Source organism: Emys orbicularis, chromosome 1, assembly GCF_028017835.1.
Source record: "Emys orbicularis isolate rEmyOrb1 chromosome 1, rEmyOrb1.hap1, whole genome shotgun sequence".
In the NCBI taxonomy this organism is placed as follows: Eukaryota; Metazoa; Chordata; order Testudines; family Emydidae; genus Emys; species Emys orbicularis.
The window spans coordinates 345553855-345567371 of NC_088683.1; the positions used below are offsets into that span (position 1 = coordinate 345553855).

Consider the following 13517-nt stretch of genomic DNA (forward strand, 5'->3'; position numbering starts at 1 on the left):
CTTTTAGTTTCTGTTTAACTAACCTCCTCATTTTTGTGTAGTTCCCCTTTCTGAAATTAAATGCTACAGTGTTAAGCCACTGTGGTGTTTACCCCACCACAGGGATGTTAAATTTAATTATACTATGGTCACTATTACCAAGCAGTCCAGCTATGTTCACCTCTTGGACCAGATCCTGTGTTCCAGTTAGGACTAAATCAAGAATTGCTTTTCCTCTTGTGGGTTCCAAGACTAGCTGCTCCAAGAAGCAGTCATTTAAGGTGTCAAGAAATTTTAACTCTGCATCCCTTCCTTAGGTGACATGTACCCAGTCAATATGTGGATAGTTGAAATCTCCCATTATTGTTGAGTTTTTTATTTTAATAGCCTCTCTAATCTCCCTGAGCATTTCACAGTCATTATCACCATCCTGGTCAGGTGGTCAGTAATATATCCCTACTGCTAATTCTTATGAGAGCATGGAATAACTATCCATAGACCTTCTGTAGTACAGTTTGATTCATTTAAGATTTTTACTTCATTTGATTCTATGCTTTCTTTCACATACAGTGCCACTTCCCCACCAGCATGACTTGTTTTGTCCTTCTGATATATTTTGTACCCTGGTATTACTGTGTCCCATTGATTATCCTCATTGCACCAAGTTTCTGTGATGCCTATTGTATCAATATCCTCACTTAATACGAGATACTCTAGTTCACCCATCTTATTATTTAGACTTCTAGCATTGGAATATAAGCACTTTAAAAGCTTGTCACTTTTTAGCTGTCTCCCATTACATGCTGTAATTGAATAAACCTTTTTTTACATCTGTTTCTCATCAGATTCTACCCGTATTTTATCTTCCATCCTCTCCTCCTTACTAGGACATAGAGAATCTCCATTAATAGATTCTCCCCAAGTGACGTCTCTGTCCGAACCACGTGCTCCTCCACACCTATCGGCTTTCCCCCAGACCTTAGCAATCTAGACCAATTCTAGCCCATAATGAAACATATTGCCCATATTACATCTATTAGTGGTTACTAAATGTTGCTTTATATTTAAGAGTGTAATTCTTGGATGCAGCCATGCAGGAAACTAAAATCTCACAGGGAAGAGTCAGAAATTCTTATGTCAATGAGTGCAACATTTGAAATTTTAGTTAGCTAAAATGTGTAAAAGTTCCCCAATGAGCAGGCATATGATGAGACCCATGTGTGTAGAAGAGTTTCAGATTAGTTTACTGACATTAGTTTATGGAAATAAAAAGGTTGTTTTTGGTCAGACTCATGCCACAATTTGGGGACTGTTCAGCCATCAGCAATTCACATGAAAGCTGCAGCATCTGAGCGTAACTCCATTTTGCATAGAGATGGCTGTTAGCCATTTAACCACAGAGTGGTATTCCACTTTGTGGTGATAGACGTGTGTGTGTGTGTGTGTGTGTGTGTGTATATCATGGATCAGAAAATACTGATTTACTGTAGGATTCTTTATAGGCATCTGTTGCTGTGGTACTTGGCTGCGTGTCTTCAAAATAAATACATCACACACTAATTTAAACTGCCCGGAAGATGTAACATTAAGCAAACGCTTAACCAAATAGATGTCATACACCATGTTCGGAAGGCCAACAAACTCAAGTTCTGGAAGGTGGCTGAGGGAGTGGGTTCCACAGCCAGGTATTTGCCACAGAAAACTCCCCCCCTTCTGGCCATCCACCATCCACATCTAAAGACTGTTGATAAATGTGGTGTCAGCCGTTGTTATCTGTAAGGTAGCTAGGTCCCTGATTATATAGACCTCTACAGATTAGTACCAATAACTTGAATTGCATTGGGAAAGAGATGGGAATCCCATGCAGTTTGCAGAGCGTAGGTCTAATGTGCTCACTTTCCGTTTCACTGATTAGATGGACCACTGCATTCTGTACTGGCTGAAGCTTCAATGGGTGTTAGGCCTCGTCCATAGAGCACATTGTGGGGTACCAACCTAGAGGCAGGAAGGTCCTAGAAAGATGTGGTACAGTTAGTGTTATCAAGTCACTGCACTTCCCTGAGAAGCCAAGAACAGACAGGTCAAAAAAATAATTGAAAACGGCAACTTCTTGGACAAGGGATTGAGCAGACACAGCCCCCACCAATTCTTGACACTGATTCCCCTCCCAGTCAGACTCACCTCCATCTTTACAGGATTGTGCTTCAGTCGCGTCAGTCTCCTCCAGATCCCTGTCTCAACCAGGCACAGGGAAAGCAAAGAACCTGTGCCATCAGACTCTGACATAAAGGAGCCAAAGAGGTGTAGTGTAGTGTATGGATGGCACTGTATTCATATTCAGCTGGTAGAGTGACAAAATGAAACCTCTGAAAAACCACACGTGAGAATATGGATGGATGCGAAGTGACTCTTTGAGACCTCCTAGACTGTAAGGAATGAAGCCACTGTCCCCATCTACCTTGCCAGATCCTCCAAGCTTGTCAGCAATTTGTTCAGTATAATTTGGCCAGCTATATCAAAGGCTGTTGACAGATCTAATCAAATCAACTTAGACATTTAACCTTTTAAAATTGACCCCTTCACGAACGTGGTGGGATCCTTTCCAAATTAGAATATCACAATAATACCTAAAACTAGAGTAGAGACTGCTATCCTCAGTTGGGGCTTATAGGTGCTACTGGCTTGGAATACAAAAAATAACCAATAGTAAGTACAAAAGCATTATTATTATAAAATGTAATAGAAAAGAGTGATTTATAGTGTTTTCAGTGCATTAGTGGAAGCGTTTTGATTATTAATTATCTAGCTTTTGTACCTCAGTTAAAACAACACCATAGAAGAGAATGTATGTCGGGTACTGCTTGCTTACTCATGAGGTGAACTTTTATAACGTGAAGTCACAACCTTAGATCTATTTTTTTTCCCCTTTGACAGAAAGATTTCGAGATTTACTGCTTCTCCATTCAAGTCAGGACACAGAGATTCTACCCAACTTTCAGCAAAGGAATTACCCCAAGTAAGTAAATTGCCTCCTCAGGAGAACCAGTCTTTATTAATTCATAGTGAGGGAGAGAAGCATTTATAGCACTATAAATGCTTTCAGCATAAACTCCTAAGGCAGAGCTGTCAGGGAGCCTCCCATAGAATAAGCCTAGTGCTCTTCACGACTGCGTCAGGAAGAAACAGACATATCTTGCAAGTGCACCCAGCTGTCACAGAGGAGTCAGTGGCAGAGTGTGGGTGATAAGCTGCACGGATCAGTGTCTGGTGGAGCTTCATTTCACTTGACATTGTGTGTTGACATAGGCAGATGTTTTGTCACACTAATCCCTGCTCTCGTCTTGTGGGATTCCATCATTTGTGCTGACAGACTCATTTGGATTTTAACAAGCTATCCTATGGAATCATGCGAGTGCTAAAAACAGTTTGACTGCCCTTGTTAGGGACGCGTGGGCAGGCAAGCCAAAGGAACAGCCGTGCATGCTAGGGAGCAATCAGTACAGCATCCCCTCATGTCATGCTTCTCTATTATAAAAGCAATGCCATAAGTGATGTGGGGGAGTTAAGAGATTACCCCCATTAGAAAGTTTGTCTTTCAGCCTATAAATCCACTCAAAGGTTTTAATGTGCCGTATCTCCTTTAACATTGCTCCTGACAAAAATCTCATATGGTGCAATAATATGTTATTTTACTGAGTGTCTTGAACAATAATGATTGATTTAGTTGGGGTTGGTCCTGCTTTGAGCAGGGGGTTGGACTAGATGACCTCCTGGGGGTCTCTTCCAACCCTAATCTTCTAGGAGTCTATGATTCTAATGCTATTCCTACAAAGCTAAAGAAAAGCAGAGTTAAATAATAGATAACATTTTTGCCGACTTAATTAAAACAAAGAGCAAAAAGAGAAATTGAGTCACATGAAAAAGGAAGGAAAGCGCTTTCAGAGTCAGTGAGGTGGAAAGACATGGGAAGGCTGTTCCGCATGGCAGGAGCTGCGGAAGTGAAGGTTCTCTCCTGAGCCGTGGCCAGATTGCTTGGAGGAATGGCGAGAAGGCCAGCGTTAGATGAACAGAGGGAGCAGGGTTGGGGAGGAGAGGTATGTGAAAACGGCTGAAGCAAGTCCAAGAGCAGTTTTGAAAACAAGTGGGTAATTTTTGAACTGAATCCTGAAATGAATGGGAAGCCGTTTGCTGTGAGAATGTAACTCTTGTGTACTGTAAATTAAGATTTAAGGCTTAATTTCAAAATGGGATTAAAGTTCACTATGGAATTTTAATGCGTGGCAGCAGGATCCACACGGGTAGTTAATGTGTGGCAGGCTAGTGCAAGGTAGATTTACACCTAGCTTGCTGTGCACTAGCAGTTTGTATAGGCAAGCCCTTATTTTTCTAGAACATGCAATAATTAAAGAGTTAGATGTTCATCACTTGCTGAAAACAAAGCATGTCCCATGGGCACAAAAAACTTAAAATACCTAGGGTAAAATCACGGCTCCACTGAAGTTGATGGAAAGTCAGTGCCATTGACTTTCTGAAAGCCAGGATTTCATTGCCAAAATCTACCTGTTTTGTGGGTTTGTACTGCAGACTATCATCAGAGTATCTGAGTGCCTTCCATGTAAAATAGATGGACATAGCAATATTCCGAGTAACCTTTATGGAGGCTCTGGCTGTGCTCCCTTTTTGTAGTATAGACACTGTTTGGGCTATGGTCAGTTTTTAGCTTTGGTTTGTTGCTTCGTTGCACTCTTGAAAGTTTTTTGCCCATAGTTATCTTTGCCTTGCCCTTCCCTTTTTGGATTTCACAGGCACATTCTCTTCCCCAGTGTAATTTGCTTGGTTCTAATGATAACAGTGATAACACCTGCGGACTGATTCAATTATGTTTGTATTCTATAAGGAATTATGCACTGAGGAATAAACAAAGACATCAGTGTTTTTATTTTTTGCAGTCAAGGTCTTTGACTATGTAACTGTGTAAAAACAGTAAGATTTATGGCTGGTATTCCTGAAGGTACAGTGTACTTGTACTGTAACTAATGACTAGGTCTGCGGAGATGCTGAGCATCTGCAGTTCTTTGCTGAAGTCAGTGAGAACTGCAGGTCCTAAGCCTCTCTGAAAATCATACAGTAAATCCTTTTCACCAGCATCTCATGCTGTTTATATTACTGAGCTGTAATGCTGTTTTAAATTGTAATGTTCCTGCATTATCGTACAACAATATGATTGGCTGAACATGTACCATTGCTTGACAAGAATGACTGATCCTAACACATGGAATCAGCCAGGGTTTGGCAGCTAGTTACAAAAAAAATCTTTACAGATGTTTTCATAAGTAATTGACTGCCGCTTATAATGTCATTAATCAGTACAAAATTGTTTGCTTGTTACCGACATGAGTCATTGGCTGCAGTTCATTTACAAACTGGTTGGTGACTATTGATGCATCCTGATTTTTCTGGGAGATCAGGTAGAAGCATATGTTTGAGCTCAGCAATATGGGGAACCTAGTCAGCCTCATAATGAAAGTGATCATGAAATCATAGAGTTTGCAATTCTAAGGAAGGGTAGAAGGGAGAACAGCAAAATAGAGACAATGGATTTCAGGAAGGCGGATTTTGGTAAGCTCAGAGAGCTGATAGGTAAGGTCCCATGGGAATCAAGACTGAGGGGAAAAACAACTGAGGAGAGTTGGCAGTTTTTCAAAGGGACACTATTAAGGGCCCAAAAGCAAGCTATTCCGCTGGTTAGGAAAGATAGAAAATGTGGCAAAAGACCACCTTGGCTTAACCACGAGATCTTGCATGATCTAAAAAATAAAAAGGAGTCATATAAAAAATGGAAACTAGGACAGATTACAAAGGATGAATATAGGCAAACAACACAGGAATGCAGGGGCAAGATTAGAAAGGCAAAGGCACAAAATGAGCTCAAACTAGCTACAGGAATAAAGGGAAACAAGAAGATTTTTTATCAATACATTAGAAGCAAGAGGAAGACCAGAGACAGAGTAGGCCCACTGCTTAGTGAAGAGGGAGAAACAGTAACAGGAAACTTGGAAATGGCAGAGATGCTTAATGACTTCTTTGTTTCGGTCTTCACCGAGAAGTCTGAAGGAATGCCTAACATAGTGAATGCTAATGGGAAGGGGGTAGGTTTAGCAGATAAAATAAAAAAAGAACAAGTTAAAAATCACTTAGAAAAGTTAGATGCCTGCAAGTCACCAGGGCCTGATGAAATGCATCCTAGAATACTCAAGGAGCTAATAGAGGAGGTATCTGAGCCTCTAGCTATTATCTTTGGAAAATCATGGGAGACGGGAGAGATTCCAGAAGACTGGAAAAGGGCAAATATAGTGCCCATCTATAAGAAGGGAAATAAAAACAACCCAGGAAACTACAGACCAGTTAGTTTAACTTCTGTGCCAGGGAAGATAATGGAGCAAGTAATTAAGGAAATCATCTGCAAACACTTGGAAGGGGGTAAGGTGATAGGGAACAGCCAGCATGGATTTGTAAAGAACAAATCATGTCAAACCAATCTGATAGCTTTCTTTGATAGGATAACGAGCCTTGTGGATAAGGGTGAAGCTGTGGATGTGGTATACCTAGACTTTAGTAAGGCATTTGATACGGTCTCGCATGATATTCTTATCGATAAACTAGGCAAAGACAATTTAGATGGGGCTACTATAAGGTGGGTGCATAACTGGCTGGATAACCGTACTCAGAGAGTTGTTATTAATGGTTCCCAATCCTGCTGGAAAGGCATAACAAGTGGGGTACCGCAGGGGTCTGTTTTGGGACCGGCTCTGTTCAATATCTTCATCAACGACTTAGATATTGGCATAGAAAGTACGCTTATTAAGTTTGCGGATGATACCAAACTGGGAGGGATTGCAACTGCTTTGGAGGACAGGGTCATAATTCAAAATGATCTGGACAAATTGGAGAAATGGTCTGAGTTAAACAGGATGAAGTTTAACAAAGACAAATGCAAAGTGCTCCACTTAGGAAGAAAAAATCAGTTTCACACATACAGAATGGGAAGAGACTGTCTAGGAAGGAGTACGGCAGAAAGGGATCTAGGGGTTATAGTGGACCACAAGCTAAATATGAGTCAACAGTGTGATGCTGTTGCAAAAAAAGCAAACATGATTCTGGGATGTATTAACAGGTGTGTTGTGAGCAAGACACGAGAAGTCATTCTTCCGCTCTACTCTGCTCTGGTTAGGCCTCAGCTGGAGTATTGTGTCCAGTTCTGGGCACCGCATTTCAAAAAAGATGTGGAGAAATTGGAAAGGGTCCAGAGAAGAGCAACAAGAATGATTAAAGGTCTTGAGAACATGACCTATGAAGGAAGGCTGAAAGAATTGGGTTTGTTTAGTTTGGAAAAGAGAAGACTGAGAGGGGACATGATAGCAGTTTTCAGGTATTTAAAAGGGTGTCATAAGGAGGAGGGAGAAAACTTGTTTACCTTAGCCTCTAAGGATAGAACAAGAAGCAATGGGTTTAAACTGCAGCAAGGGAGGTCTAGGTTGGACATTAGGAAAAAGTTCCTAACTGTCAGGGTGGTTAAACACTGGAATAAATTGCCTAGGGAGGTTGTGGAATCTCCATCTCTGGAGATATTTAAGAGTAGGTTAGATAAATGTCTATCAGGGATGGTCTAGACAGTATTTGGTCCTGCCATGCGGGCAGGGGACTGGACTCGATGACCTCTCGAGGTCCCTTCCAGTCCTAGAATCTATGAATAATATAGGCCGTACCCTCATTCCCCTTTCACCTTTTTCCTATTCTGTGCCGATTTCCATTGTATGAATAGTTAATGGAAGTTGAGTCCATATAAAGCCAGATCCTGTAAATCAGCACCTCTGCATTGACTTCAGTTGAACAACACTTCTTTGCATTAGCTGAGGATCTGGCCCATACATTCATCTTAATATGAAGGCATCATGGGATCTAGGCAGTTTGCTGAGCTTATAGAGAGAGAGAGAGCCTGGAAACAAGGCAGGGTAGAATAGAGGAAAAATTGTGAATAGCTTGGCTAAGTAATGTCCAGTGGTGGGAGGGTGAACATGAGACCAGCCAAAAAAATATTTGATGGGTGTAAACACCAAAGAAAGAGAATGGGAACTAAAGATCCCTAGCACCTCTCACTAGGTTCTTGGTACATCATACTCTCAGCTTCTCACTTTACTAATTTAATGAGTTTATGAATGCTGAGCTTGTCGAGTGACCTGTCTGTGCCTGCTGTCTGTGGCAGTGAAAAAGGAGAAGAGAGAAAGGAGGGTTGGCCATCTGTTCCAGATTTTACTAAGATTCATAGTTATTTATTATAGTAGTGCATAGGGTCCAACCAAGAATGTTGTCCCATTGTGCTGGGGGGGAGGGGGGGATAGCTCAGTGGTTTGAGCTTTGGCTCACTAAATGTAGGGTTGCAAGCTCAATCCTTGAGGGGGCCATTTAGGGATCTGGGGCAAAATCTATCAGGGACAGTACTTGGTCCTGCTGCAAAGGCAGGGGACTGGATTCAAGGTTCTTTCCAGTTCTATGAGATAGGTATATCTCCATATATTATATTATATCACTACCCATTGAGCCCAATGATCTATCCAGCTTTCTATCCACCTATAGAAATACCTAGGACCTGTTCCTCCACTCACACTAGTGTATATCAGGAGTAACTCCATCTTCAAAGAGTACTACATATGTGCAAATTCAGGACCTTTAAGTTCACACCTGCAGTGTCCACACTGGGAAGTTACAGTGCACAGTGCTGTTGACACCCCCTTAGTCTGAACTGCAGGGCAATGTAGCCATGCCCTTAGGCTCCTAACTCACTTAGCTGCTTTTGAAAATGTTGCCCTTAGCATAGTCTTGTAAGAGCACACCTCAAGTTGATAATGAGATCTGACTTGACTCAATATCCTGCCTAGCTTATGAGCTATCCTCCTTTTACACATGAATCCACAAATGAGGCAAGAGTGAGCAGCAGCAGTGCTGACACTAACTATAAAAAATTGGTCTTGAAGAAGACAAAAATATGTTAATTAATCAAGTTGTTGATTCTGATACTTGGACAATTCTTAGAGAACATCCAGCTTAGTTCTAAACATCCTGGGCCTGATTGTCCTCTCACTTACACCCATATAATTTCCTATTGACTTTAGTGTAGTTACTGCTGATGTGCCCTGCTATGAGTGAGAGGAGAATCAGCGTTCATGTAATCATCTCACATTGCCTAATGGCAAACTTCTGAAAGGGGCCGAATTAGATGCTTGTCAAAGGTAAAAAGAAAATGATCAGGGGGAAAAAGATAAAAAAGCTGAGAGTCACTACATTTGAATAGGGAATTATGTTGTTAAGTTAAGCATGCTAGAAAGGAGGTAATACTGCACAGAACTGTGCTAATTAGACATACCAAGCCCTTATATAAAATATTCTCAGCACTATCCACTTCTAACAAGTTTCTCCCTACTTAAAAGTTACCTGAAAAGAAATAATTAAACTACATTTGTGGCCCCTTTGCATCCTCATGGTATTACATAAGGCCTGATACAATGTTTTAAAGTAAGTTGTGTTTTTCTCTCTTTTTTTTTTTTTTTTTTTTTTTTTTTTTACCATAGATATACCAGTAATGTCAAGTCTTATTTTCCCTGTCTTGGAAGGAAACTTCTTGGATGATTTGTAGATTTTAAGGCTAGAAAGGACCATCATGATAATTTAATCTGACCTGCTACATAACACAGGTCATATAGCCTCACCTGGTAATTTCTGCTTCAAGCCCATTACTTGTTTGACCTAGAGCATATATTTTAGAAAGATATTCAGTCTAGTTTTAAAGACTTCAAGTAATATAAAATTCACCACCTCTGTAGGTAACATTTTAGGTATCAGCAGCTCCTAGGATGACCAGATGTCCCGATTTTTATAGGGACAGTCCCAATTTTTGGGTCTTTTTCTTATATAGGCTCCTATTAACCCCCACCCCCTGTCCCAATTTTTCACATTTGCTGTCTGGTCACCCTAGCACTGACATTGCTTCAACCTGGAGAGGGCAACAGGCCCAGTTGAGGGCAGTTATACACTTTCTGTTGGGGGAGTGTGAGCACCTGGGTGGCAATCACTGGGATAACAAGGTAACGGGTAGAATATAAGGGGAAGAAACAGAAGGCAAGGGTGCAGTTTAAAGGGTGGGCCTGGGCTGGGGGGAGGGAAACATACCCTTGCATTGTATGGCATTACTGTGTAAGAGAGGAATAAATATTCATCAACAGTCTGGTGTGTGATTGTGAAACTACCTGACCTAGCTAGGGAGTGAGGTTCACTGGGTAGTGCCAGAGGCACTCTGTGATACCCTGAGTGTTCAAAATCAGGGCCTTTTTTCTAGTCTGAATTTGTCTAGCTTCAGCTTCCAATTGCTGGATCTCTTTGCTTTTTTTCCTGTGAGATTAAAGAGCCCCCTACTATCAGAAATCTCTTCCCCCTGTAGATAATTGTAGCCTGCGATCAATTCACCTCTTAACCTTAATTTGATTAAACTAAATGTAGGCCCCTTGTTTGAGGAGCCTCTGAACCCTATCAGAGGTATCCTGATTAGACAGGCCTCTGCACCAGTGTTTCTCAATGACCTGTCTGTGAGATCTCCCTGACACAATTTAGGAAGGCAGCAAGCTTGTCCGTGGTTTCAGAAAGGTTGAGAGACACTGCTGTGTGCTGGCTTGGAAGGACTGCAAATTCCATGATGCAGTGGTGGGCACCTGCTGGGACTGGACTGAGCTTCCTGGGTCAGAAACTGCTGCAGAAGGGGTGGCAGGCTCCATTTCCCAGGCAGGGAGCTGGAGCAGAGAGCTGCTGCTGTATGGGGTCTGGGCCAAGGAAAAGCGGTGACAGGGCCCTTTTGTTGAGTTGCCAGGGTTGAAGACACATGACCAAGGGTAAGACTACATTCCAGTTGACATCTTGTCAGTGCTGAGCCCTAGGTCATGGACTCCTTCGCCACAGCTAGGCACTGAGAGCGGCAGCTGTGGGTTGTGCGGCAGATCTGAATTTGGTTTACAGATGACTGAGGAAAGAGTGAGTTACTGCTGAGCTACACTCTCTGGGTTGAAGAGGTGGTGTTAAGACTCAGGGTATGTCTTCACTACCCGCCGTATCGGCGGGTAGCAATCGATTGATCTGGGATCGATATATCGCGTCTCGTTAAGACGCGATATATCGATCCCCGAACGCGCTCACCGTCGACTCCGGAACTCCACCAGAACGAGCGGCGGTAGCGCAGTCGACGGGGGAGCCGCAGCCGTCGATCCCGCGCCGTGTGGACCCCAGGTAATTCGATCCAAGATACTTCGACTTCAACTACGCTATTCGCGTAGCTGAAGTTGCGTATCTTGGATCGATCCCCCCCCCTAGTGTAGACCAGCCCACAGTGTAGCTACATTAAGTTTAAGAAGAAATGAGGGGGAATTTATGATATGGGCTCTTGCTCTCTGACACACGTTACTGCCAGCTAGTACTGTGTAGCGTAGGCTGTCACAATACAGAATTGCCTCACTCCTTCTTGTTTCACCTGGGACTGCCTTTGCCAGACTTAGAGTGCTGGCCTGAACTCCTGCCCACCCAGCACTCCAATGCAAGAGAAGGCCCGGGATTATAAACTTAAGGAACCGTGCAAACTCATGGACGGGGTGAGTCTCTATATAATGCTAAGAGTGTTGGTGAGGTGTATGTTGCCTTTGACTATTAGTTGAACTATTGCAGCATCACCTACTGACCTGGTACAATTGTAACAGTTAACCTATATTCATCTGTTGCATTTCCCCTTGTATGTTGTTAGGATAACTTTTGGTGAGCACAGCAATCATCTACAGACTTTCAGGAGGGGAGTCACATTGTGATGATTACATGGCTATCAATTACAGTCCATGCACATTTTGATGGTTCCATTCATGTTTCATTTGCCTTATGGGTTCCTTTTTTTGTGGGTTTTATGGCAAATTTATTTGCCCCTTGTAGACAGCACAAAAGAAACATGTTTTTATAGGAGAGATTTTAACAAGAAGAAGGTTGCTTGGTGGAGAAATTGAGAGGATGCCCATATGAAAGGGGGAAGAGAAACTAAGGGATGGTTGAGGCTTGTGTTGTTAGTGGACTAGAGGGAACTGGGGTGAAGGAAAACAGGGCAGGGTGATGTGGTGTGGCAAGGACTAGAATGCAAGAGCAAGGAGTTTGAACTTGATACAGAGGATGAAGGGGAAGCTGGTTTGGGAAATACCATGAGAGAGTTATTTGTGAAAGGTCCCAGAATTGTGCCAATATTTATAATTAAGCAGTAATTATTAGTTATCATTACTGATATTTAGGTATCACCCAGAGTTCCCACTCAGGTTTGGACCTTCATAATTCTGGCCACTGTGCTAACAGATTGGTTAAAAGAAGGATCTTGCCCTGAAGAGCTTACTTTGAGTCCTGATTCTAAGAAGTGCTCCTTAGATCTGTTATATTGTATTAGTGAAGCCTACCCCACCTTCGGGGTATTACCAAATGATGGTAATAACTGGTATCAAGGTGAAAAAGATCACGCCATAGCAGTATCCATGTTAATAAAAGTGCCAGGATTGTGTCTGGATTAGGCAAAACCACAAAGAATTGTGGGATTAGAATCCAAGAAAGAAACAGCACAGCTGCAGGTTTTGGGGCCCCAGACAGAGAGAGGGCAAGAACTCTGCCCTGTCCTTTGCCTGCTGGGGCCCTGATCCTACAATGAACTCTGTGTGGACAGATCCCCACTGAATTCAATGTAGGTTACATCAGAATCTGTCGAGTCATTGGAGCTGTACATGAAGCTCATTCCAGGAGCAGTCTTAGTCTTAAACATGGTAGTAATAGATTTCAGATACTACAAATGCAAGTATTAAAAAGATAGGATGGAATCTTGCCCCACTGAAGTCAGTGGAGTTTTGCCATTGACTTCAAGGGAGATAGACTGTGGGTGAAATCCTAACAAATTTTGGAGACGCAATTACAAACACTTTGAAAAGGTAGATGTGAGAGAGAATCTGTGCAGTGGGAGTTGAGTTGTACATGTATGTTAGCTGTTTTAAAGTTCCATGTCGCTACATATACTCTTTTAAGCTTTAAGTCATCTAAATTTCAACAGTTCGACTTTAGCTTTGGCAGGCTGTATAGTATAACATAGTTGAACTGTTTTATTCAAAGCATCTCATTACTTCTAACTGAGGGTGGGGTTTGCTGACTGGAAATAAAAGATTCATAAACCTTTCAAAATATCTGGGAGATGAAATCATGAGTTTGTTAAAAAATGACTAATATAAGATAGCCATAATAGTGTACAATATATAACTTTTGTTGGTCGAAGGGAGAAGCTTTTGAGTCTTACAGAGCTAAGGAGGAGCTCTGGGATCTTGGGACCAACACTGTTATAACAGCACTGCAAATATCATGCAAGATAGGACATTACAACTGATTTTGCTTTTGCTTATTTGGTGATATAAAAAAGCATCGTTTTTTGATAAAGC

At 42.0% G+C, this 13517-nt stretch overlaps 1 protein-coding gene across 2 annotated transcripts in view; it reads left to right on the forward strand.

Annotated features, from left to right (window-relative positions):
• The window catches only part of NOX4 (NADPH oxidase 4), a 157691-nt gene that overhangs the window by 92878 nt on the left and 51296 nt on the right, over positions 1-13517 (forward strand). For both annotated transcript variants that reach the window (XM_065413060.1, XM_065413068.1), the window contains exon 13: positions 2914-2995. In XM_065413060.1, coding sequence (XP_065269132.1) covers positions 2914-2995 — 82 coding nt within the window. The remainder of the gene's footprint in view (positions 1-2913; positions 2996-13517) is intronic.